General features: G+C 44.4%; 1 protein-coding gene across 1 annotated transcript in view; it reads left to right on the top strand.

Moving 5' to 3' along the window:
* The window catches only part of LOC115168730 (FYVE, RhoGEF and PH domain-containing protein 1), a 44,268-nt gene that overhangs the window by 5,118 nt on the left and 20,265 nt on the right, over nt 1–18,885 (top strand). The window contains exons 3-5 of the mRNA XM_029724255.1: nt 2,083–2,239; nt 8,942–9,080; nt 15,777–15,835. Coding sequence (XP_029580115.1) covers nt 2,083–2,239; nt 8,942–9,080; nt 15,777–15,835 — 355 coding nt within the window. The remainder of the gene's footprint in view (nt 1–2,082; nt 2,240–8,941; nt 9,081–15,776; nt 15,836–18,885) is intronic.

The following is an 18,885-nucleotide window of genomic DNA, read 5'->3' as shown; positions in this document are numbered from 1 at the left end:
TCTAACCCTAGACTAACCCTAACCCTGACCCAGGGCCTACCTCTAACCCTAGACTAACCCTAACCCTGACCCAGGGCCTTCCTCTAACCCTAGACTAACCCTAACCCTGACCCAGGGCCTACCTCTAACCCTAGACTAACCCTAACCCTGACCCAGGGCCTTCCTATAACCCTAGACTAACCCTAACCCTGACCCAGGGCCTACCTCTAACCCTACACTAACCCTAACCCTGACCCAGGGCCTTCCTCTAACCCTAGACTAGTCCCTAACCCAGGGCCTTCCTCTAACCCTAGACTAGTCCCTGACCCTGACCCAGTGCCTTCAAATTAAATGCTGTTGTGGACTGTAGTGTGGTGTTTAATACAGTGCTTTTTTTGCTGTGTGTGTGTGTGTGTGTGTGTGTGTGTGTGTGTGTGTGTGTGTGTGTGTGTTGGGAGAGCTGGGGGGGACAGAGAAAGAGAGAGGGAGACAAGGAGAGAAACAAGAATTGATAAAAACTGTGTTTTTGTTTCAAACACTTGAGTTTTCAAGGTCCATGTCCTGACAGTTCACTGTCTGTTTTTTGACCCGAATGTTCCCACATTCCAGGAGTTCCAGTGGGTGGAGAGAGAGTTCTCACAGTCATAATTCTCCCAGCAGCTTTCCCTATCTCTGACCCTAACCCTGGTCCTGACCTGTCTCTTCCTGCCTCTCTCTCTCTCTCTCTCTCTCTTTCACTCTCCCCCCGTCTCTCTCTCGCGTTCTCTCTTTCTCTCCCCCCCTCTCTTTCTCTCCCTCTCCCTCTCTCTCTCTCCCTCTCTCTCCCTCTCTTTCTCTCCCTCTCTCCCTCTCTCTCTCTCCCTCTCTCTCTCTCTTTCACTCTTTGCACCTCTTTCTCTCCCCCCTCTCTTTCTCTCCCTGTCTCCCTCTCTCTTTCTCCCCCCCACTCTTGCTCTTTCTCCTCTCTCGCTCTTTCTCGCCCCCAGCTCTCCCAACACACACACACACACACACACACACACACACACACACACACACACACACACACACACACACACACACACACACACACACACACACACACACACACACAAACACACTGCAAAAAAAGCACTGTATTAAACACCACACTACAGTCCACTACAGCATTTAATTTGCATATACCCCGCCCATTCCCCTCCCTGAACTATCTGTTCAGACCCCAGTCCTACCTACTCTACTGACCTATCTATCTATCATATATCTATCTATCTATCTATCATATATCTATCTATCTATCTATCGACCTATCTATCGACCTATCTATCGACCTATCTATCGACCTATCTATCGACCTATCTATCGACCTATCTTTCTACCTACCCACCTACCCACCCACCCACCCACTCTACCGACCTACCTACCTACCAAGGAGAAAGCCTCCACTTTTATGTAAAATATAATAAAACAAAGACACCATACATAAACTACAGTAATGTCTGCAAAAACATCACAGTAAATACTACAGTATTCTTCAATCTGCAAAAACATTACATTAAATACTACAGTAATGTCTGCAAAAACATCACAGTAAATACTACAGTATTCTTCAATCTGCAAAAACACTACATTAAATACTATAGTATATACTACATTTTTCTTTTACTACAGTATTTATACTATCGTTAACTGTAAATACTACAGTATACTACAGTAAAGTCTGCAAAAACACCACATGAAATACTACAGTATTTATACCATAGTAAACTGCTGTATTTATACCAATGTATACTATAGTAATTATACCAAAGTATACTATATTATTTAAACCATAGTATACTATATTATTTATACCATAGTATACTATAGTAATTATACCATAGTATACTACATTATTTATTCCATAATGTACTACTGATTTATACTATAGTATACTATAGTAATTATACCATAGTATACTATAGTATTTCTTCATGTGGGCCATGATAATAGTAATACACACACACACACACACACACACACACACACACACACACACACACACACACACACACACACACACACACACACACCACAACTCCCGCTAAACCTACCCCTTCCTGATCTCTCCTCTCGCTCCCCCAGGGATTTGAACCCGCGCATCGGGGACATCCTGCAGAAGCTAGCCCCCTTCCTGAAGATGTACGGAGAGTACGTGAAGAACTTTGACCGGGCCATGGAGCTGGTCAACACCTGGATGGAGAGGTCGTCCCAGTTCAAAGCCATCGTCTACCACATCCAGGTAGGGGGCCTGTAAAACCTGTCCAGGGTTAAGGGGTTAAAGGACATCCAGGTAGGGGACCTGTAAAACCTGTCCAGGGTTAAGGGGTTAAAGGACATCCAGGTAGGGGACCTGTAAAACCTGTCCAGGGTTAAGGGGTTAAAGGACATCCAGGTAGGGGACCTGTAAAACCTGTCCAGGGTTAAGGGGTTAAAGGACATCCAGGTAGGGGACCTGTAAAACCTGTCCAGGGTTAAGAGGTTAAAGGACATCCAGGTAGGGGACCTGTAAAACCTGTCCAGGGTTAAGGGGTTAGGTTAAAGGACATCCAGGTAGGGGGCCTGTAAAACCTGTCCAGGATGAAGGGGTTAAAGGACATCCAGGTAGGGGGCCTGTAAAACCTGTCCAGGGTTAAGAGGTTAAAGGACATCCAGGTAGGGGGCCTGTAAAACCTGTCCAGGGTTAAGGGGTTAGGTTAAAGGACATCCAGGTAGGGGGTCTGTAAAACCTGTCCAGGGTTAAGGGGTTAAAGGACATCCAGGTAGGGGGCCTGTAAAACCTGTCCAGGGTTAAGGGGTTAAAGGACATCCGGGTAGGGGGCCTGTAAAACCTGTCCAGGGTTAAGGGCTAAAATCAAATCAAATTGTATTTGTCACATGCGCCGAATACAACAGGTGTAGTAGACCTCACAGTGAAATGCTGAATACAACAGGTGTAGTAGACCTCACAGTGAAATGCTGAATACAACAGGTGTAGTAGACCTCACAGTGAAATGCTGAATACAACAGGTGTAGTAGACCTCACAGTGAAATGCTGAATACAACAGGTGTAGTAGACCTCACAGTGAAATGCTGAATACAATAGGTGTAGTAGACCTTACAGTGAAATGCTGAATACAACAGGTGTAGTAGACCTCACAGTGAAATGCTGAATACAACAGGTGTAGTAGACCTCACAGTGAAATGCTGAATACAACAGGTGTAGTAGACCTCACAGTGAAATGCTGAATACAACAGGTGTAGTAGACCTCACAGTGAAATGCTGAATACAACAGGTGTAGTAGACCTCACAGTGAAATGCTGAATACAACAGGTGTAGTAGACCTCACAGTGAAATGCTGAATACAACAGGTGTAGTAGACCTCACAGTGAAATGCTGAATACAACAGGTGTAGACCTCACAGTGAAATGCTGAATACAACAGGTGTAGTAGACCTTACAGTGAAATGCTGAATACAACAGGTGTAGTAGACCTTACAGTGAAATGCTGAATACAACAGGTGTAGTAGACCTCACAGTGAAATGCTGAATACAACAGGTGTAGTAGACCTCACAGTGAAATGCTGAATACAACAGGTGTAGTAGACCGCACAGTGAAATGCTGAATACAACAGGTGTAGTAGACCTTACAGTGAAATGCTGAATACAACAGGTGTAGTAGACCTTACAGTGAAATGCTGACTTACTTAATTAACCAACAATGCAGTTTTAAGAAAAAAAATACAAATAATGAAAGAGCAGCAGTAAAATAACAATAGCGAGACTATATACAGAGGGTACCGGACAATGTGCTGGGGCACCGGTTAGTTGAGGTAATATGTACATGTAGGTAGAGTTATTAAAGTGACTATGTATAGATAATAAACAGAGAGTAGCAGCAACGTAAAAGAGGGTGGGGGGGGGGGCAATGTGAATAGTTTGGGTAGCCATTTGATAAGCTGTTCATGAGTCTTATGGCTTGGGGGGTAGAACTGCTAAGAAGCCTTTTGGACCTACACTTGGCGCTCCGGCACCGCTTGCCGTGCGGTAGCAGAGAGAACAGTCTATGACTAAGGTGGTTGGAGTCTTTGACAATTTTTAGGTCCTTGCTCTGACACCGCCTGGTATAGAGGTCCTGGATGGCAGGATGCTTGGCCCCAGTGCCTTGCGGTCGGAGGCCGAGTAGTTGCCATACGAGGCAGTGATGCAACCAGTCAGGATGCTCTCGATGGTGCAGCTGTAGAACCTTTTGAGGATCTGAGGACCCATGCCAAATCTTTTCAGTCTCCTGAGGGGGAATAGGTTTTGTCGTGCCCTCTTCACGACTGTCTTGGTGTGCTTGAACCATGTTAGTTTGTTGATGACCTTGTCCTGGCTGTGTGTCTGTCCTGGCTGTGTGTCTGTCCTGGAACAAGCAAAGCTAGACATGTTCTCTCGCTCTTTCTTTCCCATAACACCTCCTACTCTTTTCTGTACAAACTCAAAGCCTAATGTCCTTGAGTATAACGTTGACTAAAGCCTAATATCCCTGAGTATAACGTTGACTAAAGCCTAATATCCCTGAGTATAATGTCCTGTATGTATGCAGATAATTGTTGCAGTATTGGGATGTATTAAGGGAATTGAGCATATGTGCTATGTCATGAAACATGATTAAAATATGTTTATGCTGATGTCAATGGACATGGGGCTCCCGAGTGCAGTTGTCTAAGGCGCTGCATCTCAGTGCTTGAGTCGTCAGTGCAGACACCCTGGTTAAATCCAGGCATGCATCACAACCGGACGTGATTGGTAGGCCGCCATAGGGCGGCGCACAATTGGCCCAGCGTCGTCTGGGTTTGGCCTGTGAAGGCCGTCATTATAAAAACTGACTTGCCTAGTTAAAACATTTTTTTTTTTTTAAATAAATAAATAAAATGGGATATGTTTTCATTCCCCGGTAGTGGAAATACCATGAACAGATCCATAGGATAATGTGGAGACGTGTTCTTTGTGTCCTTTCCAGAGGATGTTGGGTAATATTCAATACCTGTCACGATTCCCACCGACGGTGGCGCCCCCTCCTGCTCGGGCGGCGCACGGCGGTCGTCATCACCGGCCTATTAGCTGCCACTGATTCCCTTTTTGTTTTCCCCCTGTTTGTGATTGTGTGCACCTGTTCTTAGCGGGGGTGATTAGCGGGGGCTTAGTATTAGCTGGTCCGCCTTCTCATTGTGCGGGATTATTTTCCTGTTGTGCTTGTGTTTACGCCGCATGTTATTTACCCTGTGTTTGGGGACACTTTATTTTGTGTGCGCGTTATTCGCTGTTTGGGGGGGGGGGCTTGTGTGTGCTCGCCTGTTTAACCCATTAAAAAGCCACTACCCTGTGCTCGCTGCTTCCTGCGTTTGATTCCTCACTCACGACGCCCGAGCCTTACAATACCACACTCTGGATCTGGTTGCCTGGTGTTAAACAGGATGTCCTTACCCATGTCCATTACATGTGTGATGAAGCAGAATGCACACGTCCACTGCCAGGATTTGAACCCCCCCGTACTGAGTGTGAGTATTCATTGTAGTGTAACGTGTAAGGAATATCAATATCAGTTGATTCAATTATACATGAGGTTCTATCGGGTCCCGTGTGGCTCAGTTGGTAGAGCATGGTGTTTGCGTGGTGTTTGCAACGCCAGGGTTGTGGGTTTGATTCCCACGGGGGACCAGTACGGGGGGGAAAAATGTATGAAATGTATGCATTCACTACTGTAAGTCGTTCTGGATAAGAGCATCTGCTAAATGACTAAAATGTATAATATTTTCCCTGATATGACTGGTAACTAGGTGGTGGGACCGGGAGCAAGTCAGGTTAATATGACTGGTAACTAGGTGGTGGGACCGGGAGCAAGTCAGGTTAATATGACTGGTAACTAGGTGGTGGGACTGGGAGCCGGTCAGGTTAATATGACTGGTAACTAGGTGGTGGGACCGGGAGCCGGTCAGGTTAATATGACTGGTAACTAGGTGGTGGGAGCCAGTCAGGTTAATATGACTGGTAACTAGGTGGTGGGAGCCAGTCAGGTTAATATGACTGGTAACTAGGTGGTGGGACCGGGAGCCGGTCAGGTTAATATGACTGGTAACTAGGTGGTGGGAGCCGGTCAGGTTAATATGACTGGTAACTAGGTGGTGGGACCGGGAGCCAGTCAGGTTAATATGACTGGTAACTAGGTGGTGGGACCGGGAGCCAGTCAGGTTAATATGACTGGTAACTAGGTGGTGGGACCGGGAGCCGGTCAGGTTAATATGACTGGTAACTAGGTGGTGGGAGCCGGTCAGGTTAATATGACTGGTAACTAGGTGGTGGGACCGGGAGCCAGTCAGGTTAATATGACTGGTAACTAAGTGGTGGGACCGGGAGCCGGTCAGGTTAATATGACTGGTAACTAGGTGGTGGGACCGGGAGCCGGTCAGGTTAATATGACTGGTAACTAGGTGGTGGGACCGGGAGCCAGTCAGGTTAATATGACTGGTAACTAGGTGGTGGGACTGGGAGCCGGTCAGGTTAATATGACTGGTAACTAGGTGGTGGGACTGGGAGCCGGTCAGGTTAATATGACTGGTAACTAGGTGGTGGGACTGGGAGCCGGTCAGGTTAATATGACTGGTAACTAGGTGGTGGGACCGGGAGCCAGTCAGGTTAATATGACTGGTAACTAGGTGGTGGGACCGGGAGCCAGTCAGGTTAATGTGACTGGTAACTAGGTGGTGGGACTGGGAACCAGTCATGTTGTTGGAAAAGATCAGCCAGTAGAATACTAATGACCTAGCAGACAGAGGATCTCTCCTACTTCAAACGCTCTGCTCAGAGATGACTCTTACTGAATACTAACATGGTTACAGACCTGATCAATCTGATTACAACCACCAGCATCCTTGTACTATACCCTGCTGTCTGTCGGAGCTTGTGGCTCCCATAGATATATAAGCTGATATATAGTCTATGGTGACTCCTCTGTAGCTGGTATATAGTCTATGGTGACTCCTCTGTAGCTGGTATATAGTCTATGGTGGCTCCTCTGTATATAGTCTATGGTGACTCCTCTGTATATAGTCTATGGTGACTCCTCTGTATATAGTCTATGGTGACTCCTCTGTAGCTGGTATATAGTCTATGGTGACTCCTCTGTATATAGTCTATGGTGACTCCTCTGTAGCTGGTATATAGTCTATGGTGGCTCCTCTGTATATAGTCTATGGTGACTCCTCTGTATATAGTCTATGGTGACTCCTCTGTATATAGTCTATGGTGACTCCTCTGTATATAGTCTATGGTGACTCCTCTGTAGTTGATATATAGTCTATGGTGACTCCTCTGTAGCTGATATATAGTCTATGGTGACTCCTCTGTATATAATCTATGGTGGCTCCTCTGTATATAGTCTATGGTGACTCCTCTGTATATAGTCTATGGTGACTCCTCTGTAGTTGATATATAGTCTATGGTGACTCCTCTGTAGCTGATATATAGTCTATGGTGACTCCTCTGTATATAGTCTATGGTGACTCCTCTGTAGCTGGTATATAGTCTATGGTGACTCCTCTGTAGCTGGTATATAGTCTATGGTGGCTCCTCTGTATATTGTCTATGGTGACTCCTCTGTAGCTGATATATAGTCTATGGTGACTCCCCTGTATATAGTCTATGGTGACTCCTCTGTAGCTGATATATAGTCTATGGTGGCTCCTCTGTAGCTGGTATATAGTCTATGGTGGCTCCTATGTATATAGTCTATGGTGACTCCTCTGTAGTTGATATATAGTCTATGGTGACTCCTCTGTAGCTGGTATATAGTCTATGGTGGCTCCTCTGTATATAGTCTATGGTGACTCCTCTGTATATAGTCTATGGTGGCTCCTCTGTATATAGTCTATGGTGACTCCTCTGTAGATGATATATAGTCTATGGTGGCTCCTCTGTAGCTGGTATATAGTCTATGGTGACTCCTCTGTAGCTGATATATTGTCTATGGTGACTCCTCTGTAGCTGATATATAGTCTATAGCCTCCACAGCTGATATATAGTCCATAGCCACCATCAGACCAGAAAATCTTGTTTCTCATGCCTTTTGGCAAGCGAGCTGTCATGTGCCTTTTACTGAGGAGTGACTTACGTCTGGCCATTACCATAAAGGTCTGATTGGTGGAGTGCTGCAGAGATGATTGTCCTTCTGGAAGGTTCTCCTATCTCCACAGAGGAACTCTGGAGCTCTGTCAGAGTGACCATCGGGTTCTTGGTCACCTCCCTGACCAAGGCCCTTCTCCCTCGATTGCTCAGTTTGGCCGGGCGGCCAGCTGTAGGATGAGTCTAGTGGTTCCAAACTTATTCCATTTAAGAATGATGGAGGCCACTGTGTTCTCGGGGACCTTCAACGCTGAAAATGTTACCCTTCCCCAGATCTGTGCCTCGACACAATCCTGTCTCGGAGCTCTACAGACAATTCCTTCAACCTCATGGCTTGTTTTTTTGCTCTGATATCCACTGCCCTTCTTCCTTTTCTTAATGGAATCCATTTTAGAATGAGGCTGTAACGTAACAAAATGTGGGGGAAAAAGTCAAGGGGTCTGAATACTTTCACAGGCCACATAAAATCACAGGCTACCAGTTGGGGAACCCCTGGTGTAGATGAAGAGGAGTACACAGGTTAGAAAAGGATTTGTATTTTGTGCCTTGAGACAATTGAGACATTGATTGTGTGCCATACAGAGGGTGAATGAGCAAGACATAATATGAAAATGCCTTTGAACAGGTTATGGTAGTAGGTGCCAGACCCACCGGTTTGTGTGAAGAACTGCAACGCTGCTGGATTTTTCACGCTCAACAGCTTCCTGTGTGTGTGTGTGTGTGTCTGTCTGTCTGTCTGTCTGTCTGTCTGTCTGTCTGTCTGTGTCTGTGTCTGTGTCTGTGTGTGTGTGTGTGTCCTCAGAGAGAGGAGCGCTGTGGTAACCTGACCCTACAGCACCACATGTTGGAGCCGGTTCAGAGGATCCCTCGCTACGAGCTGCTGCTGAAGGACTACCTGCACCGTCTACCTGGCGACCATGATGACTTTAAGGATGCACAGAGTGAGTGTTGGAACCCGGCCCTGCGTCATGCACTGCTATACACACACACCCTTCACACCGCTATACACACACACACACCCTTCACACCGCTATACACACACACACACCCTTCACACTGCTATACACACACACACACCCTTCACACCGCTATACACACATACACACACCCTTCACACTGCTATACACACACACACACCCTTCACACCGCTATACACACATACACACACCCTTCACACTGCTATACACACACACACTCCCTTCACACCGCTATACACACATACACTCCCTTCACACTGCTATACACACACACACACCCTTCACACCGCTATACACACATACACACACCCTTCACACTGCTATACACACACACACACCCTTCACACCGCTATACACACATACACACACCCTTCACACTGCTATACACACACACACTCCCTTCACACTGCTATACACACACACACACCCTTCACACCGCTATACACACATACACACACCCTTCACACTGCTATACACACACACACCCTTCACACTGCTATACACACATACACACACCCTTCACACTGCTATACACACACACACCCTTCACACGCTATACACACATACACACACCCTTCACACTGCTATACACACATACACACACCCTTCACACTGCTATACACACACACACACCCTTCACACCGCTATACACACATACACACACCCTTCACACTGCTATACACACACACACCCTTCACACCGCTATACACACATACACACACCCTTCACACTGCTATACACACACACACCCTTCACACTGCTATACACACACACACACCCTTCACACTGCTATACACACACACACACCCTTCACACTGCTATACACACACACACACCCTTCACACTGCTATACACACACACACACACCCTTCACACTGCTATACACACACACACACCCTTCACACCGCTATACACACATACACACACCCTTCACACTGCTATACACACACACACCCTTCACACCGCTATACACACATACACACACCCTTCACACTGCTATACACACACACACACCCTTCACACCGCTATACACACATACACACACCCTTCACACTGCTATACACACACACACACCCTTCACACCGCTATACACACATACACACACCCTTCACACCGCTATACACACATACACACACCCTTCACACTGCTATACACACACACACCCTTCACACCGCTATACACACATACACACACCCTTCACACTGCTATACACACACACACCCTTCACACGCTATACACACATACACACACCCTTCACACTGCTATACACACATACACACACCCTTCACACTGCTATACACACACACACACCCTTCACACTGCTATACACACATACACACACCCTTCACACTGCTATACACACACACACACCCTTCACACCGCTATACACACATACACACACCCTTCACACTGCTATACACACACACACCCTTCACACCGCTATACACACATACACACACCCTTCACACTGCTATACACACACACACCCTTCACACTGCTATACACACACACACACCCTTCACACTGCTATACACACACACACACCCTTCACACTGCTATACACACACACACACCCTTCACACTGCTATACACACACACACACACACCCTTCACACCGCTATACACACATACACACACCCTTCACACTGCTATACACACACACACCCTTCACACCGCTATACACACATACACACACCCTTCACACTGCTATACACACACACACACACACACACCCTTCACACTGCTATACACACACACCCTTCACACCGCTATACACACATACACACACCCTTCACACTGCTATACACACACACACACATACACACACCCTTCACACTGCTATACACACACACCCTTCACACCGCTATACACACATACACACACCCTTCACACTGCTATACACACACACACACCCTTCACACTGCTATACACACACACCCTTCACACCGCTATACACACACACACACACCCTTCACACTGCTATACACACACACACCCTTCACACTGCTATACACACACACACCCTTCACACCGCTATACACACATACACACACCCTTCACACTGCTATACACACACACACACACCCTTCACACTGCTATACACACACACCCTTCACACCGCTATACACACACACACCCTTCACACCGCTATACACACACACACACACACCCTTCACACTGCTATACACACACACACACCCTTCACACTGCTATACACACACACCCTTCACACCGCTATACACACACACACACCCTTCACACCGCTATACACACACACACACCCTTCACACTGCTATACACACACACACACCCTTCACACCGCTATACACACACACACACACACACACACACACACACACATACACACACTCCCTTCACACTGCTATACACACACACACGCACGCACACACCCTTCACACACATACACACACTCCCTTCACACTGCTATACACACACACACACACACACACACACACCTTTCACATTGTGTCTCATTTCAGTGTTGTTTGTGCAGTTTGTGCTGCTGCAGACTGTTAGAAAGTCAGCTCTGGATGCAACTCCATTGAACGCTTTGACTAGTAGTCAACTGGATGGGACCTGAGTTAATGAAGAATCACAAAATTCCTTCCAGGTCAGCAGAAAGGGTCAGCCAATGAATGAAACTACTCTTCAAACATTCCATAACTCCAGGGGGCAGTAAATCCCCAACCGTGTATTTATACCTGTTCAGACAACATCCTCCAGGGGGCAGTAAATCCCCAACCTTGTCTTTATACCTGTTCAGACAACACCCTCCAGGGGGCAGTAAATCACCAACCTTGTCTTTATACCTGTTCAGACAACACCCTCCAGGGGGCAGTAAATCACCAACCTTGTCTTTATACCTGTTCAGACAACACCCTCCAGGGGGCAGTAAATCACCAACCTTGTCTTTATACCTGTTCAGACATCACCCTCCAGGGGGCAGTAAATCACCAACCTTGTCTTTATACCTGTTCAGACAACACCCTCCAGGGGGCAGTAAATCACCAACCGTGTCTTTATACCTGTTCAGACATCACCCTCCAGGGGGCAGTAAATCACCAACCTTGTCTTTATACCTGTTCCGACATCACCCTCCAGGGGGCAGTAAATCCCCAACCTTGTCTTTATACCTATTCCGACAACATCCTCCAGGGGGCAGTAGGCACCATTTCAGTTTGTTTACCAACCCATAGAAGTAGTTGAAGAAGAAATGGACCTACTTTAAAATAGAGAAAGCCCATCAATATGTCCCCCTGCATCGTTTACACTATATCAACAGTGTGATGACCTAATGTGTCGAATTTTGGAGATCATTACAGTCAAAATGACGTTATTTTCATCCCCGCTATGTAAACCAAGCTGATTTCCACTACAATTTCACTGTTTAAATGAGCTTTGTTTAGCTAAGAAGATTAAAACATTACTTCAAACTACAGTACTTTTGGGTACTTTGCAATATGTAACTTTTTGGGAGACCCGACTGAATTCACATAGAAATGTGAGTTATAGATCTGTCATTCTCATCGAAAGCAAGTCTAACAAGTGGTAGATCTGTTCTAGGTGGGCTATTTCTATGCTTCCCGTTTCTTAAAGTTTCTGTTTTGCATCTTTTACTTTTGTACACCAGCTTCAAACAGCTGTAAATAAATTTACGGTTATTGAAAATATATTTTACAGCCGTTTAGATTGTACAATGATTCTCTACACTATGAATTGCTTGTTTTGTCACATAAACAAAAATTATTAGAAATTTTAGCAACCAGGAAATGACAGAGCAATTTCTGCATATTGCACCTTTAACGTTTCAACAGCATGAAATCCATGTCTTAAAACGTTGCTACATTTCGGGAAATAGGAAAGAAGACGTGTAATCTGCTTAACACGTTAAAGTTACTTACCTTACAGATCAGAAAGTCAGCTAATTTACACTCCATTCATCTGCAAATCCATTTGATATACACTGGCTAGTCAAGGCTGTTATGTTTTTTTTTTTTCAGCATCTGACTTTAAAATAAAGGTTAAATAAAAAATAAACATACATCCCTCATCTACAATTCTGTGTTATGATTTTTTTTTTTTAAATGTATCTCCAATAGCTCTCCAATAGCTCGTTAGTACACCCTTGTGGTTGAATATATATGTACCTATTGTAGTTTCTTGGATACAACAATGAATAATGTGGAACAAACAAATACCAAGAAGGGATATGTTACAATTTACAACACTGAGCTCCTTGTGAAACAGCTGTGAAAACCAACCTGGCAATATTTAAGATTTTATTAATTTATTTTCACACATTTATTTTGTATAGTCACATGGCAATCAGACTGAAATACTGCATTCTGGTGTGTAGAATAGAGAGGAGAGGAGGATGCTGTGTGGGTGGGAGGTTCTGCCTGTCATTTGTTCTCAACAGGCAGCCAGTCTCGTCAGGGGGACTTGAAGAGGGAGACGGCGAAGTCCAGGCACTGCTGCTCTCTTTGTTCTGAGTGTTTGCAGTGCTAGTGTTTTTTAGTTCATCTGTTTATCTCACATATTATGTGCCCAGTATGATAAAGCAAGAAAACTTTCTTATCAGATAATGACAACATGACAACAACAGTAGCTGTAGATGATGTAATGAAAAGTTGGAGGGTGGTTGGTAATGGAGGACATCAGGTGGATCCACGTCTGGGTGTTGGGCAGGACCCCTAGGTCCTGGAGAACAGGAGTTAAAGGGTAGGAGGGTAGGAGACAGAGACGTAAACAAGCGAACACACAGGTTACAGGTTGATCAGGTATGTAAAAAAATATATATATATAATTCAATAATGTTAATGGCGGACAGAAGAGAAAGGATATGATGTCAGAGGGGTTGATGAGGGAGGTGGAAATGGAAGGAGGCCTCCAGAGATGGAGAAGGGAGGGGATGAGTGGGCAGATTGTTGGGCAATCAGACGTCAATAGATGCAAAATATCGTCTCTGGAGGAGGGAGAGGAGCAAAAGAGTTAGAGGATGAGGAGAGTGGGATTCATTAAGAATTGGTTCTTAACTGACTTGCCTAGTTAAATAAAGGTTAAATGAAAATACACACAGCCCCTGAGCCATTCTATTACAGTGGTTGAATTTCCAAATCCAAAACAATGAGAAGGTCTCAACCTTTGACATAGTTAGTTAGCTAGGTAGCCAAACGTCGATAAAAGCCATACATTTAGTTAGATTCCGCGACAACACTTAAAGTACGCTAGCGTTGCGACCATGATCGCGACGTTAAGGTTAGCACAGCCAGAGATAACTAGCTAGCTACCTAATTATGATAGGACGACCTATTTTAACCCCGATGGACCATCAAATTCAAAAATTCATAACATTTTGTTAACTTTGTGTTTTCATCAGCCAAAAACACCCTTAAATCTAAACAACATATGTCGTTTTCCACTCGTCAGTGACTCAGTCGCACTAGATTACTTGCAGGTAGTCTGGTGGACTTGACGCGCTGGTGGCAGGAGAAAATAGCATGCTTCTCCATTTTCTAACAAATGTTTCTAATCCCCCTGATGGGTCATCAACGGTTAGTGCTCTTGGATCTTGTTTCCACAGGTTTGCCGCAGAATCAAATTGAATCTTGAGAGATGTGTCCGCTAGAAAAGAAAGAGAAAAAAAACCTCTGGTGAACTGTTTGCCGCTAGTGCAACAGATTTAACAACTAGTAACAACATTTGCAAACTTCTGGCAATATTTTGTGGCACACTATTTAGTTTACAGAATAATTTGTCACAAACCTGCAGGAAGTTTGCCGCATCAAATTCATTTTTGTAAGGGCTAGCAACGTCAAATCTAAAAATCAATCTAAAAACAGATTAAATGATTTCTTCCTATTTAACAACCTTTTCTTATATAAAGACAAATATAGGGTAAAGAAAGAGTGTTGTCTTTTCAGTCAGTATGAATCAGTAGGTGGTCACCGTCCTTGGAGAGCGATTCTGAAGTAGTACATTTGCGCAGACCAAGCGAGATGTTATGAGGTGAACTAGAACTGGCCGCATCCTCCGTCCTCCGAGACCACTACAAAGTCAAATAGAGCCGAGCAACCAACAAAGCAATGGGTACTTTGGTTCATTATGTAATCCGGCCAGAATTTTACAAGTTCTAGCAACGAAAGTTAGAGTTCATTGAATCTCATTATAATGCAAGGGGAGATCTTTTTTTTTTTTTTGGCAGGTGGACACTTATTTGGCTTGACAGATTCTCTTTCTAACTCTATGTCGTCGTCCTATTGTGAACCACTCTGAGACTCGCAGTGCCAGGAGTATTCAACTCTTACCCTATGAGGTCTGGAGCGTGTTGGCTTTCTGTTTTACCTGGTAATTAATTCCACACACCTGGTGTCACTGGTCTAATTAGAGTGGAACACTGGAAAAAGGAAGTGGAGCTGGCTTCGAGGTCCAGAGTTCAGTTTGAGTGTTCTATGATATGAAAAGAACTATACAAATAAAAATATATTATTATACTAAAAAATATATATTATATATTATTACTTCCAATACGTTCAAGGGAAATGCAGGAATATGAGCTCAAAGGAGCAAGTTAGTATTTAAAACTGGTTTTTTTTGTTTGTTGTCGTAACAAAATCTCTGTTGTGTGTGTCTTTTCAGAATCTCTGGAGTTGATCGCCACAGCTGCAGAGCACTCCAACACAGCCATCAGAAAGATGGTGAGTCCTTTAACAGCTGCAGAGCACTCCAACACAGCCATCAGAAAGATGGTGAGTCCTTTAACAGCTGCAGAGCACTCCAACACAGCCATCAGAAAGATGGTGAGTCCTTTAACAGCTGCAGAGCACTCCAACACAGCCATCAGAAAGATGGTGAGTCCTTTAACAGCTGCAGAGCACTCCAACACAGCCATCAGAAAGATGGAGAACCCACCCTCACTAGTGATCTGTAGGTTGATTCATAACCAATGGCGATTTTAACATGTAAATCTTGGTGGGGCAAACTCAACAACAACAAAGAAATCTATGCATGCCAGCAAAGGCACTACACAACACAACACAAAAGTAAACAATACATTAATTGCACTATAACGGTGACAAACGGTGCCCACAAACTGTTAGGGCCTCCATAAAGCTGTCCCAACAGCAGAGTCCCAACACCTTACCACTGTTACACCTGGTTATCAGCAGAGTCCCAACACCTTACCACTGTTACACCTGGTTATCAGCAGAGTCCCAACACCTTACCACTGTTACACCTGGTTATCAGCAGAGTCCCAACACCTTACCACTGTTACACCTGGTTATCAGCAGAGTTCCAACACCTTACCACTGTTACACCTGGTTATCAGCAGAGTCCCAACACCTTACCACTGCTACACCTGGTTATCAGCAGAGTCCCAACACCTTACCACTGCTACACCTGGTTATCAGCAGAGTCCCAACACCTTACCACTGTTACACCTGGTTATCAGCAGAGTCCCAACACCTTACCACTGTTACACCTGGTTATCAGCAGAGTCCCAACACCTTACCACTGTTACACCTGGTTATCAGCAGAGTCCCAACACCTTACCACTGTTACACCTGGTTATCAGCAGAGTCCCAACACCTTACCACTGTTACACCTGGTTATCAGCAGAGTCCCAACACCTTACCACTGCTACACCTGGTTATCAGCGGTGCCTTGTCTGGCAGCGAAACAGTTCATTCAGCCTCATTTACTCCCTTTTAATAAAACATAGCTGATATGGCTGAGTTGCTTAAACAAAAATTTGGTTTTTACTCACAATTGAGATTGACAAACTAGGTCGAATCATGACATCAGTGATCTTCAAGTTGGAGCTCGAGAAAGAGGCCCTAGTTCCCGACTTGGATGACCTTATGACCTTTCAAAACGTATTTCCCCAGTCGGAGAACGTTTTTTTTTTCTGATTTCCCAGTTGTCTTGAACTCACTGAACTCTGAGATTTCCCAGTTCAGAGTTTCCAGTTGTTTTGAACTCACTGAACTCTGAGATTTCCCAGTTCAGAGTTCCCAGTTGTTTTGAACGCGGCAGAAGGCATGCTGGATTGACAGCGTGGCCAATGTTGAATGTTTATCCTTTTAAGCTTGGAAAAGAGACCCTTAAACCCAAATTTGAACCACACACCCACTCTACTGAATAGCAGGATAGTGATTGCTTTGCAACGCTTGCAGTTAGCCACTGATTCCTTCCAAACCACTCATTGTTGAATAAGGCGATTTTCAACTTGTTGTGTAATATTTCTGTCCAATGGCCGATGAGCACCGATACGTTTTATCTATAATTTCTCTTAATCATTTCTCTTCATATGACAAGGATTAAAAAAGATTTGCCAGTAGATTGTCAACTTGATTCATGATGATGACTGCTAGCTTGCTAGCTAAGATTTTTTTTGTTTTTTATAATGTTTGCAAACTGAATGTGACACGTATTAATGCCAAAATAACATGCAAAAAAAATAAATATATATATGATTTTTTTATTTTTTAGCTTAACAGGCGAGGCTCAAAACATGAATGACGGGTCGCCACTGCTCATAACCCACAGTCCTCGCTGTTATATCTGGGTGGTGGGCGAGTTGAATAAAGAGAAAACAATACGTTAAAAATCCATAGATGTATAATTATTGTGCAATTGATATCTAAACGATATGTTACATTGAGGTTTTTCTTTCATTATGTTTATATAGCGTTAATGCATAGCATAAGTGTCACAGGCCGGCTCATAGCCTGTGGCAAAAATGAGGGGACACGAACAACAGGGATAGGCCAATCAAAAAGGTTCTTTATTATAAACCAAAAACGATTAACTTTAAACAAAGAAAAAGGAATGAGGTGTGGAAATGTCATAATGTAGGGTGTATGAATCTGTGTGTGTGTGTGTGTGTGTGTGTGTGTGTGTGTGTGTGTGTGTAACGTGTAACGTGTGTAACGTGGGTCGTCTAATGGGGACCAAGACGCAGCGTGTGACGTGTTCATAGTTACTTTATTTTAACTCTACAACAACAAAATAACAAAACGACCGTAAACAGTCCCGTCAGGTGCAACAATACACAAAACAGGAAACAACCACCCACAAAACACAGGAGAAAAAAAACACCCCCCTACTAAATAGGACCTTCAATTAGAGGCAACGAGGAACAGCTGCCTCCAATTGAAGGTCAACCCAAGAAACTTAAACATAGGAATAGACATACTAGAACAAACATAGAAATATACTAACATAGAACATAACCCAAAAACCCCGAAACACATAAAACAAATACCCCCTGTCACGTCCTGACCAAACTACAATAACAAATAACCCCTTTTACTGGTCAGGACGTGACAGTGTGAATATGACTGAGTGGAAACTACGTAAAACTACAAAGGAACAAACAAAACAGGATCATACCTGGAGGAGCAGAGAGAGAGAGGTTAGTGAAGCAGTTTAAATACCCTGAGCCCAGGTGGCTCCAATCACTAATGACCCTCCTCTGCCTGCAGGACGAACCGCCCCTGCACTGCAGAGGAGGAGCCGTGACATAAGCCTATAAGCTTTAGGGCTTAACTGTAACGCTGCAAATACACGCCAATTGCTAAATGCTTTAAGAAACTTGAGCAGAAATAGTTTACATCGATCCACTGAGGTAAAAAGAAAAATGTGGGAGCTTAATTGGATAAGAGAACAACTGGAGAGTTGAAAACAAATAGAAGAGAGGACCAGAACAGTAGTCTGGTATAGAAGAGAGGACCAGAACAGTAGT

The sequence above is a fragment of the Salmo trutta genome, chromosome 30 (assembly GCF_901001165.1).
Source record: "Salmo trutta chromosome 30, fSalTru1.1, whole genome shotgun sequence".
Taxonomy (NCBI): Eukaryota; Metazoa; Chordata; class Actinopteri; order Salmoniformes; family Salmonidae; genus Salmo; species Salmo trutta.
Note: the sequence above shows the minus strand (reverse complement) of the source record. Positions and strands in the feature narration are given on the sequence as shown.